General features: G+C 50.3%; 2 protein-coding genes across 2 annotated transcripts; one reads left to right on the top strand and one right to left on the bottom strand.

The window, feature by feature from the left end:
• Positions 1 to 2,395: 2,395 nt before the first annotated feature.
• On the bottom strand, positions 2,396 to 15,533 carry phb2b (prohibitin 2b). Its single transcript, XM_006637473.3, has 10 exons — positions 15,426 to 15,533; positions 12,539 to 12,668; positions 11,888 to 11,969; positions 11,054 to 11,133; positions 9,567 to 9,751; positions 8,186 to 8,315; positions 7,128 to 7,231; positions 5,988 to 6,065; positions 4,159 to 4,235; positions 2,396 to 3,457 (listed from the first exon to the last, which is right to left on the bottom strand). The coding sequence occupies exons 1-10, from the start codon at positions 15,444 to 15,446 to the stop codon at positions 3,430 to 3,432; spliced, it is 915 nt and encodes a 304-aa protein (XP_006637536.1). The 5' UTR covers positions 15,447 to 15,533; the 3' UTR covers positions 2,396 to 3,429.
• Positions 15,534 to 17,167: 1,634 nt separating this feature from the next.
• LOC107079095 (uncharacterized) lies at positions 17,168 to 18,666 on the top strand. The gene is made up of 4 exons (XM_015360892.2): positions 17,168 to 17,539; positions 17,683 to 17,846; positions 17,983 to 18,162; positions 18,319 to 18,666. Exons 1-4 carry the CDS (start codon positions 17,257 to 17,259, stop codon positions 18,589 to 18,591), a joined length of 900 nt encoding a protein of 299 aa, XP_015216378.2. The 5' UTR covers positions 17,168 to 17,256; the 3' UTR covers positions 18,592 to 18,666.
• The last annotated feature ends 665 nt before the right edge of the window (positions 18,667 to 19,331 follow it).

The following is a 19,331-nucleotide window of genomic DNA, read 5'->3' as shown; positions in this document are numbered from 1 at the left end:
TTGCTTTTTTAATGTGCGTCCTACTTTATTCTATAGAAGTTTAATGGAATCTGTCCTAACATTCACTGCTGTAGCTTGGTTTGGTACCTTTAATACAGGCAATAAAAACACACTGAGCAGGAATGTGAAGGTAATCGGCAAAATTATTGGTTCCCATGAGCTAGTTTTCAGAAATCTACATCAAGCAAACAGCGCAGAAGGCCATATCATCAGTGACTGTCGTGACCACTGTCAGCGGAACAACAGCTGTTTCCTCTCCAGGGCTCCAACCCACAGCCTTTAGAGTTCCACACCCAAAAGGATCCAAAACTACTACTCCACCACACAGACCATAACCCAATATCCAAGGGCTCACACACCACACGGAGATCTCATCGAAAAGAACAGCACAATAACTTGTCTATGCCCTTTAGCACAGACATGTGTGATGCAACATGTAAATGAATTCCAGTGTGCACACAGGACTCACACCAAGGAAGAATGTGCCGCTGGAAATGATTGACTAAACTGTTCAAACCGGGACAGAGACCAGAGAAGAAACAGGTTTTCTAGTTGATTGACAGCCTCTTGCCTGTCCAAGGGAGAGCAGAGCTGTTCTCTGGAGATCCTGGGCCACAGGAAATGCAGATGGACAGGAAGGCCTCCACTTTTCAACTTGGAAACACGGCCACTTGAATATTCCCATGAGCTGCCCTTTTACAGCCCGGCTCTTCAAGCCCTGGTGTGAGCCTGTGTGTGTCTGCCCTGCATCCAGGGTGTGTGAGTGTGCGTGTCTGTGTCTCCTGTCCCGTCCTCTCCCATAATGGACTGGCGTCCCATCCAGGATGTGTGAGTGTGCGTGTCTGTGTGTCTCCTGTCCGGTCCTCTCCCATAATGGACTGGCGTCCCATCCAGGGTGTGTGAGTGTGTGTGTGTCCTGTGATGGACTGGCGTCCTGTCCACGGTGCGTGAGTGTGTGTCTCCTGTGATGGACTGGCGTCCCGTCCAGGGTGTGTGAGTGTGTGTGTTTGGCAGGACAAAGCAGGAGAGGGTCAGAGGTCAGCACAGCGCACGAGATGGAAGCTTCTGGGGGATCTAGCGAGAGAGAACTGAGGGGGGCGGGGAACGACACAGCCGAGCCCCAAGGTCAGAGACAGAAGAGGCTGCTGGGAAGGGAGGGAGTGACAGCACGTCGATCCAGGACGGTCCCGCTGTCCAGCAGCAGGGCCAGAAGACCACTGCGTCGGGACAGCATCGCGGGGGTCCGCGCTCCCACAGTAACCCGACAGGGCAGAGGGAAAACGAAGCAGCAGGGGTGGGGCTCCGTCTGCTGACGCCCCAGCCCAGCCACTAGCACCCCGGGGGTCACCCACCGTCTGCACCCCCCCCCCACACCTCGCTTCTGTGGAGCGAAACGAAGAAGCATCTGAAAGGCGGGGCCCCGGAGTTTCATCCCGCTGGTTATTCCGACTTCCAAAAAAGCCTTGAGACACGTCTCTTACAAAGAAGGTTGATTCTCAAATCAAAAGCCGGAGGAATCCGAGCAAATTCCCCGCTTATGGATTAAGCCCTAATTAAACAGAAAAAAGCCCATCATCTCTGGGGGTACAGCTGTCAGTGCGCCCCAGGAATTTTACAGCAATGAGTTTAGGGCCCACTGGTCTTCCTGATCAACGGTGTCGATTTCAATATAGCCAGCAAAACACTTAAATTGGAAGATGAGGCAAAATTACGGAGAGTCACAAACAGAAACAAACAGCTTCATGGCGTGAGCAGCCATTTTAAATGTCATCTGTGATTTACAAATGCAAAGTGATCCACACGGAGGGCAGGAGCAATGTGGAACAGAGGAGACTGAAAAGAGATTTGCTAAGTATAGCAGATCTGTAGGATTAGAGAGCAGGTCAATCCAGGGGACTCTTTAATACCCCTTGGAGAAACATGGACACTAAGTCACAACTGGAAACTGAAAGGGAAATCATTTGAGACAGAGATCGAAAAACACCTCTTCACACGAAGAGATGAGAGAATCTGAAACAGTCCCCACTAGGCTTTGAACATTTTACAGAAACAGATGGGCAAAAGTTTAGTTTCTCTTAGTTGCTAAACCACTAAATAAACGAGACAGGTGGTGAACAGTCTCTTCTCAAAAGAATTGCTCATGTCCTCGTGTCCACACCCACCGCCGTTTTTCCACAATCTTTTTCATATTGTTCAAAAAAAGCAAAGCAGTCTCCATTTACACCTTCCAGCTGAGACAAAAGCATGTTGTCAAAATCTTGGTTTCTACCACGTTTTTCACAAAGCAAATCAGAGGACTGCATCAAAAAACACAAAAACCAAGAAGTGCTCTAGGAGGTTGGCAAAGAAATACAACACTGAAACTTCCAAAATCTGAATAAAAATGCACACAAACTAAAATCTGAAATCATTTTTATTGTGCTGTCCATTTGAAACCACACTTGGCTATAAATTAGTTCAGCAACTGTGTTTCTGAATGGCCTCAGACAACAGGCCTGTATCAAAAGAGCACCTACTGCCGTGAAAAAGCTCTGCTCCATAATTAAGAGGAAACAAAACTGCAAGTTGTAAAAAAATGAAAGATGACATGAAGCTATGAAAACAGCCGTCACCATCCTGTATGAAACGTTCAGCCTAACCCCATGATGAAGCAAAACCCTGCTCCTTCCTTGGGGCTGGGCTGTGGTGTGTTTTCAGAGTGAAGCTTGTCTGCAGATCGCACTGCAGTTCGAGCCCTGCGCATCTCTCATGGGGGGGGAGACGCTCTTGGCTGAACAGACCTGGGGCTGAGCAGGCCTTCGGCAGGCAGGGCTTTCTGGGAGCAACAGCAGCACCTGCAGGCATGCTGGGATTGCGACGTCAGCGAGAGAGACCATTGCGCACTCTGGACGGAGACGAGTAACGGCAAGGCAGCTGTAGGGGGGTCTCTGAAAGATGGGCGTGTGAGAGGGGCATGTCTGCAGTTCCTCTCTCCCCCCACAGCGCTCAGGGCTGCGGCCGAGACATGCACAACATGAGCTGCAAAACAGGGTGGGCATGAAGCAGGAAATAGCTGACGATACCAAACTTTATTAAAAAAAAGGTCTCTTGACGATACAGGACAATTTGCACATCAGCAAAAAGCTGAGTCTTACACAAATCCTCTTTGCAAAAGGACTGGAGGTTGATTTGACTTATCTCCGGTGTACTAGGGTCATGATGAACAGAAAGAACAAAGCAGAAGAAATATATATAGCCTGTTGTGCATATGAGGATTCTTCCAATTTGCGTTTACCGTATCGGGGAAAAAAAAACTCCCACTAGAAAACTAGGAGCTGGTAGAGTGACAAAGGGACAGACACGTGAGTTTTTCCGCAGTCGACAAAGATTTACTGGTTCTTCATGGAAGTATCATACTAACGCATGGAATGCATGATGTTTCTGAACTGGTTACTTCTTCCCTGAGCCCAACGATAAACTGAAACAAAAGAAAAAATGACACATATAGAAAGATATATGAGGAAACACATTTAATGTAGTGCTGAAGGGGCTAGCATCCATCATCAAAGCAAATCCATTAAGATCTGGAATATGATCAACTGAATTCTAAGGCTATTCAACTAGGAAAACTAAAAGAGAAGCAGAATATTATGCAGCTTAAAAAGCAATTAACGCAACCCTTTGCATCGCCAGACTCATTCCTTATGCACAGCCAGGGAGAAAACTAAACGAGACTCATCCCATTAGCATCAAGCCATTAGGCATTGGCCAAACGTAGCCACAAGATGATCATCATCTTTGATTGGCCTTAAAATCATAAAAGGTACAATACGTTGAGGTATGTTCACATGAATGAAGAGAGCTCCTGAAATAAAACACTGTATCACAATCTGTACCGGTCTATATAGGACTGAGCTTTTTTCACATGCAGCTCCTTCAGTTCATTTTTCATCGTGCAATAAATCCAAAAATAGTTACAAAACCTATTATACAGTGGATTCAAGTGGTAATGAGGCTATTTTCAGAGAAAAGGCCTTCTGGAGTTAAGTGAAATTACGTTTTTTTAACTCCCAGGAAATCTGAATTTAATTGCTGTAATTTCACACTACACGTCCTTGTCCCCTATACCTCTAACAGAGGGAAACTTGGCCGCAAACTTCTGAAGGGAGAGACACCTACTTGTTAAAGGAGTCATCCTGTAGGTTCAGCACCAAGTTGTCCGCACTCAGGTACACCTTGTTCTGCGACGCTGCCACCTGTGCAAGGAAGAGACAACTCTGTTTCTCACAGGTGCTCCATTTTCCGGAGCTCAGAGAGCACTCGTGGGTCTCGTTGACGCACGCTGCTGCAGAACCGAAGTGTCAGGAGCAGCAGAAAGCAGGAGGTCCTGGGACCCATGTTCAGAGACAGCAGCTGCAGCAGTCGACACTGGATCCCCCTTCCTCTGGGTCAGGCACAGGCTGTTCAGCTCAATACGGTACTGTGCACCGGATCGGAGGCAGAAAAGCCATTCCCGAACGAACGAAGCAATTTAAAATGGGCCAGGGTCCCACAAGAGCTCCCAGCACTGAAGAACAGAGTGGTTGCTTGCACATGACAGAGGGCCTCCGGAGAGAAACACCCCCTACCCTGTCGGGCCACAGTGCTCTTTACAAAGGACTGTGCTTCCTGGTAAACGCAGTAGGCACGGCTTTCGGTCGTCATTTCATTTTAAATGACACAATCTGTTCAAATAACGGAACTCCACCATTTTGGAAATAATCAAGAAATCTAGCTCTTTTTCCCCAGATGTGAAATGCCAGTTGTCTCTCTCTCACACACACACTTTTAATTGGAAATCTAAATAGAGCACTCCCCTATAAAATGGAAAAAAAAGTTTTAAAAGTAGTGAGCCTACACAATGACACACATAGCCCGTGGCAATGAAGCAACAGCAGCAGTGTGGAACTGAAGCAATTAATTTAAAAAGTCAATTAAATCTAATCAAATTTTTAACAGGGAGGGGGGATTCTGGATTTCCATCAAGTTCATCTTCGATATTGACTCCTAAGAGAAAGGACTGCTGCAAAGCTACAGGAAACCTTCTCCATCTTTTTCTGTCAGCAAGGACAGCTGGTGACGATGACACTAAGCGCAGGTTGACCCTCGTATACGAAGAGCAGCACACAGCTGTTCCGTGGAGCACCGTGCTTTGCACTATTAAAATGGACATACAATCACAAAATGCATGCAAATGCTTGGAAACAAATTAGCAGCGATCCAGCCTATCAGACGTGCTGCTTGCAAAAGACCTGCAATTGAATAGACTATGAAGCCTTACGCCTCAGGTTATCATAAGGGTGAGACCATCGCCCTTTGTTTCTAAGCAAATATCATCATTTTTTATTGTTCACAAAGGCAGTCTACTGTCCAGTGAGACATGGAGATCCTTTCCTGATGCCGTTTAAAAAAAAGCGTGAAGACACCCATCAGTGTCTCAAATACTCGATCAGAGTGCGATCGTAACTTGATTTTTGCTGATAATTTACACGGCTGCAGAATTCAAGAATAAAGACCCCCTACTGCCCCCAACACCCCAGCATTCTCTCACATGCCGACTGTCTCTAAACAAGGAAGAGCCCTGCACATTGGTAGACAAAAAACAACACTGAGCCATGCTGAGCTGGTGCCCTGGCTTTTCGACAGCATAATCAGGCGTCCAGTCCGCCACACCCGGCACCCCCACTGTTTGCTCTGCAGGAGGACAGACGCCCCAGACAAGGAATGCTTCACGGGAGGCCCTCTTCCCTAATTCCTGGTCACAAATTGGGCTAATGCCTTCTTAAGTGACTCGCGGAGGTGCCGTCGAGGTTTGATGTCCACACATTGGTATTCAGTCACCCAGCTGGTTTTGCCAGTGGAGTCAGGCACTGAACGACTTCACTATCAGGTACAAAAACACCCTGCCCCGCCACCCCAGGACTCAAAACCATGGCCCACAGGCCAGGAGTCTGGCCCCACCAGCGTACCGTCTTGGCGATGTTCTGAGCGGCTCGGATCCTCCGCAACTTCAGGTAGCCGGGGTTCTTGGTCACGGCCTCTCCCAGCTGGAACAGAGCAGGCACAGGGGCGTCAGCAGGTGGAACAGAGCAGGCACAGGGGCGTCAGCAGGTGGAACAGAGCAGGCACAGGGGCGTCAGCAGGTGGAACAGAGCAGGCACAGGGGCGTCAGCAGGTGGAACAGAGCAGGCACAGGGGCGTCAGCAGTCTGGCAAGGCGTGGCGCCATGCCCTTCTCAGCATAGTGAAGCCAGACCCCGTTCTCTTGGGCCCCCCAGCATCGCCAATTATGTTGCAAGATGCAGCTCACAGCCGTCTTCAGTAACAGTAACAAGGGTTTCTATTTCATTTTCAATCAGTCAATCAAACACAAACCAAGTTCTGTATTTGTAAAACATCTGGTTTCCACTGGGAACTGAATAAACGGACTATTACAATGGAATGAGCTTGGAATCGTGACCTGTTGCAGTTATCTACAATAGGACCCAAGTTATTGGTGGTGCTCAAAAAGGATTCTAAGAAAACACTGTTTATGCAGTGTTAGTTAATCTGAGAAAGGCAATCTGTGATAAAATGCTAAAAGGGACATCAGGCGTGTCGTTGGTCAATGCATTCTAACTTGTTCAAAAGCACATAGCCAAAAAGACCCCAATAATTAATTCACTTTTAGAAAAGAACAATTATATACTGCTCTGGTCACACATGTACAACACGGGGTAAACTGTACTATTAAGTACGTAGATAGACATGCACAGGCCCAGAAATAACTGCAAGCAGCATCCAACGTGTTGACTGCCCTTTAAAAGTCTGCAAGCTAAGATTTAGTTGGTGCACTGCTGTAAACGTCCACTGCGACCACTGCCCAAGCTCGTTTACTTCCGAACGACGACACTCTTCCTTTCCCAACAGTACAAATTCTCACTTACAAGACATGTGAAAAGCAGTGCTGTGGCATTGCCAATCAGATGGGACACCCGGGGTGCAAGTGTGGCTAAGCTGTAGCTGTAGTCGTGTTCAGTCACACGGAGTGGGCAGCAACCCAGCTGGATACTCATGGGTACTGGACAGAGATGCGAGCCGTGTGCGCGTTTGCATCCGGGAGGACGTTACCATTTTGGCAGCCTGAGCTTCTCCTTCAGCCTGGATGATCTTCTGTCTCTGATCCTGCTTGGCCTTCTCCACGTAGAACTGGGCTCTCTGGGCCTCCTGCTGGGCTGGAGAAGAAAAGGAAGCCGATTCACACTCGGGGACCGGACCGACGGGCATGAACTCTGGGGTCCGGGGCCACGCCCTTCCGTAAACTCCAGCTTCACTGGGAGGTCTGCAGGTCGTGCCCGCTACTACCTCTGCCTTCCGGGGGCCTCTGAGCCGTGTGGGATGGATGAGTGTACTTTACACGGTTAAGAAATCTTTACTATATGTAAGAAATCTTTTTTTAAAACTCTTTAAAAAAAAGTCAGAGTGACCCATTACCGGGCACATAAAAAACAATAAGGTGGTACTTGTGTGCCAACCAAATACTGAGACAAAATAACTAAAAGGCTTTATTGGTCACAGCAGCTCTGGCTAATGAAGGCCCGCCCTTCGAAGGACAGAAGCACGTCAGTCTTGGAGTAAAGCCTCCAGTAACCTCTTTGACGTCAATGCGCACGGCAACCATCGGCAACCTGGGAAGCCACTTCCTGGCACACTGACTGAGAGTCGCCACCCTCACCTGCCCAGGGTGACGGAGAAGCAAGCGCTTGGACTGAGCATCGGCTGATAATGGAGCACAGTGGGTACAGGTAAAGGGTGAATACTCAAGCTGGGGTAATTCGTGGACGTACCACTGGGAAGTGTACTAGGAACGCCGATGTTGTCAATTCGTATCAAGGAGTCTAGATCTGGGTCTAGTCAGTAAACCAGTCAAGCTAGAGGACGATATCCAACTGGGAGAACGGGCAGACAACGCGGCGAGCAGCAGCAGCTAGAACTCAAGGAGACAACGATCCAATCTGAAGATGGGGCACAGGGGCAGACTTTTACATTCACACTGTGTGCAGGCGCGCGCTGGCAGGCTGAAACGTTCGCGGACCGTTCCGAAGCACTCATCCGCGCAGCCTGGAGAGGTGGCACCGCCTCCCCCGGGACGCCCGGATCCCCCCGGAGACGGCCGCGTCGATACCTACCCACTTGCTTGGCCTCCACGGCGGCGGTGTACTCCCGGCTGAAGCTCAGCTCCGTGATGGCCACGTCGTCCAGGATGATGTTGAAGTCCTTGGCCCTCTCGAAGAGCTCGCGCCGGATCAGCAGGGACACCTGCCAGAGGACACCCGTGAGGACCCCGGGGACAGACACGAGCTCACGGCACGGGCCGCGGCTCCGCCATCCAGCCTCAGAGGAGAGCTCGGCGCCGGATACAGAGCGCTGGCGGGGGGACAATCAGCACCCAGAATGCATACGGGCGCAAGTACAGAACTCTGGGCCGAGCGAGACCGGATACGAGTCTGGCTGAGAGAGCTGCTGTTTCAGAACACGCCGGGAGGGTAAAGGACACAACACACCACTCCCCTCACACACACACACCTAGTTCCTAACGTTTACAATGGCTGAAATACACAGCGGGGAAAGGCCCGAATCGTCCAACGTAGCCCGAGGTACAGCTTGCCCACCGAGCCTCCGCGTCTATTCTAAGATGCGGTCACTCGCCCCGACAGCGCAGACACGGCTGTTAACTGCTGGGGTACTGACATGACACCTCCCCCGGTGGGGACAGAGCCTGTTTCCATGGTGCTGCGTGCTTCACACCTCTCCTGGATCCACAGAGGCTGGGCGTCTGAAGAAAGCACATCCCACTTTGCGCACTTGGGACTGACTGGATTCGAGTTGCATCAATTTAAAAACACATTTTACTGGAGTGATCCCCCAAAAAATAACTGTCTCCGTTAGTTTGCAACAAAACGCTTGGTCTCCTTCACGGTGACTTGGGTGAAGCCCCTTGCTCAAGAGTAACTACAGCACCTGCAACCCGTCTTAGGATTCAACCCTCCTGGGACGAATCCACAGCCACACCGTGACTGGGACATCCTGTGACTGAGAGACAACCTCTTTCTCTACTCTTCAACCCCTCCAGGACTCTTCTTCTCCCTCTCTGGGCACACTCCAGCTGGTCCAAAACAGACTCAACCCCCCTATTTCCTGCAAAGACTCACACAAGTCTTCTTCAGTTAAGGCCACACTCACACCTGAAATGCCTCAATACAGCCCAAGCATACTCCTACTTGGGGAGTTGTCGCCCCCTTGTGGTTCCTACTGGAACTTAAGGAGGCCAACCTGCAAAGTCAGTACAGTCTTGATCCACTGCACATTTTAAGAGAACCAGGAAACCCACTGGACACAGACTCCTTGGCTTGAAATCCTGGAGCCCAACACTGCTGTCCTAAAGTCTGATCTGGGTCCAACCCTTTCCAGTCAACCATAACGGACACAAACCGTGAAATCGCTGAAAGTGTTTGCCAACGCCCTGCACACTGCCGGGACAGTGAAAGGGCTGCAAAGAGGGAGGCTGACCTGTGCTCTCTGCGTGATGAGCTGCGAGGCGTTGAACTTGGCCACCACGCTCTTGAGAACCTCGTTGACGATGGAGGGCAGGACGCGCTCGTCGTAGTCCTTGCCCAGCTGCTGGTACAGAGCCGGGAGGTTCGAGGCCACAGGCCTGGACAGGACGCGCAGGGCAATGTTGACCATCTGCAGATCTTAGGAGAAAAGAGACACAGCGACACTTGAAACGCGGAGAAACACGGAGAAGTTTAAGACTAAAAGGATTCTGCACACTCCCAACAAGCTGCCACCACATCTGGAAAAGCGCCTCAAAGATTGAAGGAATTTCCTTTGGGTTATTAAAACAAAAATCATCTGTTATTCTTCCTCCACTGACACAGAAGACGTGTAACTTACAAGACCCAGAAGAAACACTCAAGACTGAATGTAGTGGTGCTGAATGGTTTATGATCTTGGCTTCTTGTTTCAAGGTGTTAAACCTGAACATCTAAGAGTAAATGCAGGGTCTCTCTCGCCGGCATGGAAGAGACTCTGTCCAAGGTGCTGAAGACTTTCAGCTCTTCCCCATTTCTCCCAGGCTGTGCGAAATCCACGGGCCTTGTATTTGCTGCAGAAACTCCAGCTTTTAACACAACTCTTTAACTATAGTCTACCAACTACAAGTTTTTTATTTACCCGCAACCATGTTGCAAAGTAATACAGAAAGTAATACGTGCTGAAACAGGAATAAGTGCCATAAGTGTGCTCATGATGCCAAATGATATTGTTTCCGATGTGTTAAAGCAGGGCAACACATACAGCACAGGAGCAAAGAAACCTCCAATGCTACATCAGAGATATTACAGATTAGAAAGCAGGAGTATTACATCCAGACTAACTGTTATACAGTCTGAAAACTCCCCTCATCTACTAGAGTTATTCTTATTTTGGCTAACATTTATCCAGAGCCAAAACAGAGCTGGAGTGATCCAGTAAAAAATAAAGTGTCTCCCCTAGTTTTTGGTCTCCTTCGTGATGATTTGGCTGAAACCCCTTGCTCAAGAGTAACTACTGCACCTGCAACCCCTCCTAGGATTCGAACCCGCAACCCCCCTGGGACGAATCCACAGCCACACCGTGACTGGGACATCCTGTGACCAACAGTGCATCTCTTCAGGGCCTATCTCCTGTTTCACCCGTTGCTCTGTTGAACAACTGAACTGGATCCTTTCTACAAACAGGCACATACATGCAATCCACCTATATTTTTATCTTTCACCACAGCTGCACCTCTCCTGAAAGGCGGCTGCAGCCATATACAGAAAAACCTGTTTGCTCACAGCCTTACAATGACGCATGAAGAGCAGGTGACGTGTTTGGATAATGCTTCCACCTAAAGGATCTGAATTAAGCGATGAAGGCTACGTTTTTCTTAAGCACAAACAGAAATCTGGAGCAGCCAGCTGCCTTCAGAGCAGCTGTGAAGTTTTAGACCCGAGCGATCCTTTCACAAGTACCTTTGCTTCCTGTTAGGGAAGAGATCTTCCGGGGTTTCGCCCTGATATCATAAATGATTGGGTACTGGAACCATGGTATCCTGAAAAAAAACACAGGGAAAAGCTGAAATCAATGTCACAGCTACAACAGCCTAGGGAGGAGTAAAATTACAGCCAGGAATTTTAGGACCGTCAGTTTTGTGCTTCAACAAGGTTTTCTTGATCTCATGCAAGCGCCTGGTATCCCAGCTCTCCTGTTGAGCTTGGATGCCAGATGGCCAACTGCAATAAAACTCTTAACCCACCAGTCAAATAAAAGGGGCATGTAATTTACAGCACAGGGTTCTTCAAAATTCAAGAAGTCGAGGTCAAGACAGGGAGTCCTGAGACGACAACACCAGGCCGACAGACTCTAAATGAGCAGTACAGGCGGTCTGTCAACAGAGAAGCAGCAGCTCCGCCTGCCTGGGGCTCTGTCACAGACCTACACATTTCCCTCTACAAATCCTGCTTCTGCAGGCAAGAGTGCAGCTCAACTTGCCTTCAAGCCACGGCTGCATGATCACACCCAGTACATTTACTTTTCACACCCTTCCTGTGACATCACAGCCAAGGAAAGTCTGGGAAACGTCCATTCCTCTTCCCAAAAGTCCACTGTATGTGTGTACTGGCTACAACTTTTAAAAAAACAAAATGCATTTCCTTCCCCCCCCGTTTGCAAGCCTACATATGTAAAAAGCAGCACACCTCGTTTCCAACAAAGCGTGGCGTCTCCCCCACGAACCTCTCCGAGCCCCGCACTGTGGAGGCTGAATCAGTCTTCCGAGCCCCAGGGGTGACGGGGGTCAGTCTTACCTGAAATGCAGCCCCTCAGCCAACACGGAGTCCTGCATCCCCCCGATCCTGTTGAAGATGATGGCTCTCTGCCCACCTTCAACTGGGAGCACACAGAACAAGCAGGTCAGGATCTCTCCGGCAGGAAGCGGGTCTCTGTGTCGTACGCAGCAGCTAGATGCTTGTTATGACTGTGTTACTATATGTTATACAGTTTTAAAACTATGAGAGAAGAGAGCAGTCTAATTAGCCAAGGCCGTGTAGCTGCTGAGAGAAAGATTTCAGCCCAAGAGAGCAGGAGCGCTGTGTCTTCCTGTGTGGGAAAATCCCGGAAGGGAAAAGAATTCTGGGATTGCAGGCAAACCACCACCACCGAGAAAGGGCAGGATGCGTCAAGCTCAGAGGAGGGGGTCCTGGACTCCTCTTTCCCTCTTCGCTGCCTCCTTCAAAAATGAAAATTTAAAAAAGGTGGAGAGAAGCAAAGCAAATCAGGTGCCTCGCTTCCTTTTTGGACAATCAAATGCCCATGATCTTTTTCATGCGAGTCTCTTGACATTAAATTCCTCTTTCTATACTCCTACAGCGCTTCCTGCCTGCCGGCCCCATCCCCAGCCATCAGAGCTGACAGGCTTGCAGACGCCTCTCTGCTCTCGCTGTCGCGCCCATACGCACCTGTGTATGTGGCCTCTTTGACCCCGTAGGCCAGAGCCCCGGCTCCCAGCAGCAGCTTGAGGCCCATGCCGGCTCCCCTGGAGCCCGAGGACATGCGGCTGGCCATGTCCCTGAGCTGCTGCACAAACCTCTGCGGGGCAAAGAGAGCACAGGCTTAGCCAGCACGCCTGTCTGGCGTCCTACTGCCCCCACAGGCAAGGGGGGGGAGTCAAGTCTGACACCGGGGGGGGTCAACTCCATCCCTGAGGATCTCTTGTCAGGACCGTGTGGGAAGACGGAGCCCTTTCGGCTTTTACACACCACGCCGCACCTTTCTGAAAACAGACCACCAGCCTTTGATTGGATTTAGTCCTGCGTTAAAAACTACCACCGCTAAGATGCTGCACTTCATTTCTAGAGACAAGGTACAGTCGTGGCCAAAAACATCGGCACCCTTGCACTTTTGGCAAATAACTCACAGTTTTCTCTAAAAATAAGTTGCAACTGACCAACTTATGTGGTCTCCACAGTTCTTTATTTCACTGTTACTATTACAGAACCGTTGTTTTTGATTCAGGACTTAATCTATCCTTTTAAATCAGAAAATAAAAAGAAACGGCATTGCATTGACAAAATTATTGACGGCCCAGACTCAATATTTGGTAGCACAGCCTTGTGTCACAATATCTGCAATCAAGCGCCTCCTATGGCCACCGATGAGCTTCCTGCACCTCTGTACTGGCAGTCTGGCCCACCCTTCTCGTGCCACCTGCTCCAGGCCTGCCAGGTGTGAAGGGTGCCCTCTCCCAGCTGCTGTTGTCAGATCTCTCCACAGGTTTCCAACGGGTTTAGATCTGGACTCATTGCTGGTCCCTCCAGAACAGTCCAGTGTTTTGTCCTGCCCCTTTCCCGAGTGCTTTTTGAAGTGTCCGGTGTCATCGTTGAGCTGGAAGACCTATGACCTTCGACGGAGACCCAGCTTTCTGACTCTGGGTATGACATTGAGCTCCGGAATGCCCCGGTGTTCTCCTGATCTCAAGACGCCTTGCACACGCTCAAGGCATCCAGCGCCAGTGGCAGCAAGGCGACCACACAACATCCCTGAACCTCCTCCATGTTTCACTGTAGGGAAGGTGTTCTTTTCCTTGAAGGCTTCATTTCGTTTTCTGTAAACATAGAGGCGGTGTGCTTTACCAAAAAGCTCTAGTTCGGTCTCATCTGTCCACAGGACATTCTCTCAGGAGGATTTTGGCAAATTGCAGTCAGGCTTCCTGATGTCTCTCTCTCAGCAGCGGGGTCCTCCTGGGTCACTGAGCTGGCGAGGGGGGGTGCGTGTTGAGACTGTCGCACCTCGGCTCTGAAGGTCAGCTTGAATCTGTGTGGCAGCTGATCGAGCTGCTTTCTCCACCATTCGAACAACCCTTCGCTACAATCTTCGATCAAGTTTTCTCTTAAACTTCTTGATAACATTACATACAGTGGAAACAGGAACATCAAGGTCTCTGGAGACGGACTTGTAGCCTTGAGATTGTCCACGCTACAAAAGAATGTCTTTCTTTTCTCCATGCTCATTGTGGTCCACACAGTGACACAAAACAGGAGAAAGAGTCCTTTTCTCTATTCTGACTGGCTGAACTAGTGATTTTTATATTGCAGGCACCTGCAAATCACCACAGCTGAGTTCAATTCCAAAGTAAAGGAGAATCACCGGCTTGAAATAGAATTATTTCTAAACGCTTGTAGAAGGTGCCAATAATACTGTCCGGGCCATTTTAGGATTTCTTGTGGAATAAGCTTAGTACTTAGTACATAATTCAGCTTTTTTTGTTTGTTTCACTGCAAACCAAAGCAATACAATGTATAAGAAATACATTTTTAATTTCAGCATTTGTCTGGAAGAAGTGTAGCATTATTTGAAAAAAATGTGCACGGGGTGCCCATATTTGCGGCCACGACAAATATTTATTGCAAGACGGTTCCTCCGGGTCTCGCCCGGGAGCAGCCAGCCTGGTGACACAGAGCCGTGCGCGTCTGTTCCGAACCGGCTCGTTCTGGGTTTGAAAATAAAACACAGGTGGGAAATCCGGTGCTTCCAGATACCGCGCAAGTTTCATCGCAAGAATAACATTCGCTCAGGTTATGAAACTCAGCGGCTGAGGTGCCGCTGTGGGCGAGCGCTCCCCCTAGTGGCGGCACCGGGCATCGCCGCGCTGACTTCTTCGGACAAGGCTGGACTCCATATTTACTACATCCAGAACATTCCTTGTCTTGGGGCCGCGGCGGTACGTTAATAACCAACACGTTTACACCAGGTTCCTTGAGGACACACGGATAAGTCAAAGGCAGAGGAAGTCTGAAGGGTCTAATTACAGACGGCGTGATGCAATGTCACCGACCCCCACAGACTCCAGCGAGACGCGCCGTATTGCACCGGTTGCTACAGCGCCGAGCTCTTCAGATCACATATCTGTTAATCAGAATGCTACACACTAGCTTTGAAAAATAAAACAATCCAGTCCCCTGCATATCGTACGCGGCCAAGATCCGCTGTCTCTTGTGACCAACAATATGAAGTCTAACACGGCCTCGTTAGTCCAGGCACAAAAAGCAATCCCTCTACAGCATTTACAGCAGTATTACTTTATTCTGCAATTCCACGCATAGACTTAAAGCTCGGGGAACACACGTCTTGAATTATTTGGTAGGTTTATTCTGGGAAAACAAAACCATATTCACGTTAATCAAAAAAAAAAAGATGAAGCCTCAGACAGAATGACATCAAACCGAGCTTGGCGCCACGGTCTTTACGAAAACAAGAATGTAACTATCTCACGGGAAAGCACTAACTCCACGGCAATGTGTTTTAATCGGCAATATTTCCAAATACGTGTGTAATTTCCATACTCACACTGGGCTCCTTATTCGCCATGCTGCCTGCTTCTGTGTTGCGCTCTGCCTCGCTGCAAGGTCAACTCACTGCACTTCCGGCTCCCTAAGAATGGCCCTCTGGGAAATGTAGTTCACCACAGAAGACACGTGATGACGTTATTTTTCTTCTATCGTACTCGCGAACGAAGTGATTTTCAGTAATCCGCACAAACCGAAACGTAATCCCATTCAGATGACCCGTGTTACTTCCATAGACTAGTTAACTGTAGCGAATATAAGCTTAACTATAATATATATAACTTTTCAAAAATTGTATGAATAATAATAATAATAATAATAATAATTGCTTACACTTTTATAGCGCTTTTCTGGACACTCCACTCAAAGCGCTTTACAGGTAACGGGGATCCCCTCCACCACCACCAATGTGCAGCCCCACCTGGATGGTGTTTGTCCACTGAAACCACCCCCCAAAAATAAGGAAAATAAGGCCTAATAGAGGTTTGAACACTTAAAACCAGACCAGATTAATTTGATAGTTTGTTGCTTATTGATCCAAAGATCGCAGCTTGTTCCACACTCCCACCACGCTTTGTGTAAAGAGCTGCCTCCCGCCCACGGCTTCTCCGTAGTTTCCCCTGGTTCGTGCGGACTCCTGAACCCACGGTAACGCTGGGACGACAGATGATGCTCCTGCAGTTTGAATTCGGACGGAACCGATTTTGTAGCCTTTTGCCCCGTTTTCAGGACAAGACCTGCTGCTGGGAGTCTGGCGGTGAGCGCGAAGGTGAAACACTGTGTTTCTCGCCGCAAACTCTCGACGATTTTGGAAGCTTCCAGCAAACGGCGGAACTGACTCTCCCACATTTTATTTTTACAAACGTCGGCATCTGTTACCTAGAAGACCCGGGGTCTCTGGGCTGTAAGCAATGTTAAAGATTGGTGCCGCTGGTCGTAGCTTCCCAAACGACCCTCCCAGTGTTTCTGGGGCGCCGTCCCCAGTTTATTTCTCACGTTTTCGGCTTTAAGAACTGAGACCTGCTGGAGCAAAACAAAGAGCTCTTCTTCCCCTCAGGTTTCACTGGACGTTAAATAATACAAGACGGGGTATTTCAGGGCATGCCTTTTCCAGTTCTCATATACTGTATATATTGAGCGAAACGAGAGACTTTTGTTTTTGGTTTAAGCGGCGAAAACACATCACTCTGGATGTCAGCCCATACAGTTGTGTTTACAGCGTCTTGAGAGAGACCCGCAGTGACCCGCACTGAGCCTCACTGGCCTCTCAGCCACAGCAGCGCTTCTCAGCGCCCCGGTGCTCTGAAAACGACCCCGATGTTACGCAGATCGGTAAACAGATGAGTTGACAAACGTAACGCTATATTCAACTAACTCTTAATGCCTAAGAGCTGCGCTGGAAAACCGGACGCAGTTCATTGATTTGCACATTAAATGCTTAAAAACGACTGCGCTTGGTGAATGGGACTTAATAAAGCTAAACAAATTTCATATTTTGATTGAATACACAGAGAATCAGGAACCACTTTTTTAATCAGTTGCGCGTTTTTTTGCCTTATAAAACGGCTAAGCTAATTAGTGTTCCCCTATCCCAGGATGCCTAGCGGCAGTGCGCGGAAGCCGCGATGACATCACAATCCCTTAGTGACGTGCTGGAGTGCATCCCTTTACCGCCTAGCAACGGGAGGACATCACAATTTTCTTATACAGGATGTCACATAGACCCCGCCACCTCGCCAGTCGCCGGGGTATAAAAGGGGCCTCCTGTAGAAACCGGTTGCAGTTGATCGCACTCTGATTCGTGAATACGATTTGTGTGTTGTCTTCTGCCTATGGGTCAACGACACAGTGACCCAGGCAAGCCACTGGCTGCCACCCCACCAGACCCCCCCCCCCCGAGTGAGCCCAGATTCGCCAGGGGGAGGAAGAGGAAATTCCTCAGGAGAAGAGCCAAGGAGAAGGAGGAGGGAGATTTCCCTATGTTCCTCCTGAACCTGATGACGGTGTTTGTCTGTTGCGGAGGTGTCTCTCCCGTAGAGAAGCCCAAATCCCGCACCCGCAAGGACGACACCTCGGCCACAGCGCCCCCCACGCCTGCCACCCCCACTTCGACCGGTAAGGAGGTTCTCCTATTAGCCTGAAGACTCTCAGCCCCCCTCCTGTGCTCCTCCAAGGCTCCTGGCTACAGTGTTTGTTTACCCAGGAGCCTCTCTCTGTCCTCCGTGTCAGTGACATTCTGCTCTCGTGCTGAATTCCAGACCCCGACGCAGAGGCACCCCCCAGCGCCCTCCCCGTCCCGGGGTCCCCCGAGGAAGATGGGGGTGACGGGGCCGAGGAAGAGGAAGTGATGGGGGTCCGGCCCGGCGAATACGGGGACCGGACCGAGGACGCCGGCCCAGAGCCCGTCGGGGGCCCGACAGTGGTGAGTCGGTCCTGCCGCCTCAGCCGAGTCCCCAGATCCCACTCCTGACTCCTGAAAATGGAGGGTTCGGGCCTGGATGCGATCCCTGTCCGACCCCACGCTCCTCAACTCCTCTGTCCTGTCTCTGAACTCACAGCCCCCCGAGTCTCCCCCGGAGTCTCCCCCAGAGTCTCCCCCGGAGCCGCTGCCTGCGGACGAGAGACCCCCGGGGGCCCCACGATCCGTGGGCACCCAGGCCAAGGGGAGACGGACCAGACCGGAGACGGCGCCGGCCCGTGTTGGTGACCCCGCCCCAGCGCCAGGACCCTCTGACAAAGTAAAGCCCCTTCGGAACCTCTCCTGGGTCTAACAGTGCATAACCTCCCAGCTCCTCCTGCGCACGGCCGAGCCGAGACACCCAGTCCAGAACAGTCGGTCGGTTCTGTATTCCCAATCCTGACCTGTCTCTCCTGGCCTTCCCCCTGTTTCCCAGGAATCCCAGCCGTTCCTGTGCCGCTCCAGCTCCAGCAGCCCGGTCACCATGTTTGGATCCTTCGCCTTCGACTGGCAGCCCCCCGGCGTCCCCTCGCTGCCGCTGGGCTGGGAGAAAGACGAGGAAAAGGAGCAGGGGGCGGCGGTCCGGACCGGCGAGCCGGAGCCGGACTCCGAGGACGCCAGCGTCTCCGAGGGGGCGGAATCTGCCCCCGCCGGAAGTGCCGGGCCCAGCTCCGAGGCCCCGAGCCTGGAAAGGGAGGGCAAGCTGTGAGCGCAGGGAGAGCGCCCCCCACAGGCTGCCACAGGAAGCACATGAAAATAAACATTTATTTCTGCACAAACTGAACGTGTAGTCCCTGTTTGGCTCTGGCTGCTGACACAGCTCTCTCACACCCGCAGGTTCTCTCACAAGGCCACAGTCTGCGCTCCAGACTCTTTATAAGTGGCCTCTCGCTCTCAGAGACCGGTCTGAAGGTGGGGTCCATTCAGCCCAGCTGCTCGGTCACCCCGCAGCTCCCAGATGGCAGCCCACTGCAGTCCAGCAGTGTGAGCCTGGCCACTACCTGGACGGGAGACCTCCTGGGAAAGCTCAACCTGGTGCTGGAAGAGGTGTTAGTGGGGCCAGCAGGGGGCGCTCACCCTGCAGTCTGTGTGGGTCCTAATGCCCCAGTACAGTGACAGAGGCACTAGAGTGTAAAAAGGCACTGTCCTTCAGACGATACATAAAACTGAGGTCCTGACTTTGTGGTCATTAAAAAATCCAGGGGTGTTTACTCGAAAAGAGTAGGGGTGTAACCCCGGTGTCCTGGCCAAATGTCCCCCAGGCCTTCACCAGTCATGGCCTCCTAATAATGCTGAAATGTTGATCATTGAAGCTTCCACAAGAGGGCACTCATCACTCAAACGTTTTTTCTTTCAATGGGATTAGAAATGTATACACGCCAAGTATTGCAGCAAAAAACACAAGACATCCGAATTGTGTAAAAATTCGAAAAACGAAGTTCTGTAAGA

This window comes from Lepisosteus oculatus, chromosome 13, assembly GCF_040954835.1.
Source record: "Lepisosteus oculatus isolate fLepOcu1 chromosome 13, fLepOcu1.hap2, whole genome shotgun sequence".
NCBI lineage: Eukaryota > Metazoa > Chordata > Actinopteri > Semionotiformes > Lepisosteidae > Lepisosteus > Lepisosteus oculatus.
The sequence above is the reverse complement of the archived record's forward strand: the minus strand, read 5'-3'. Positions and strand labels throughout refer to the sequence as shown.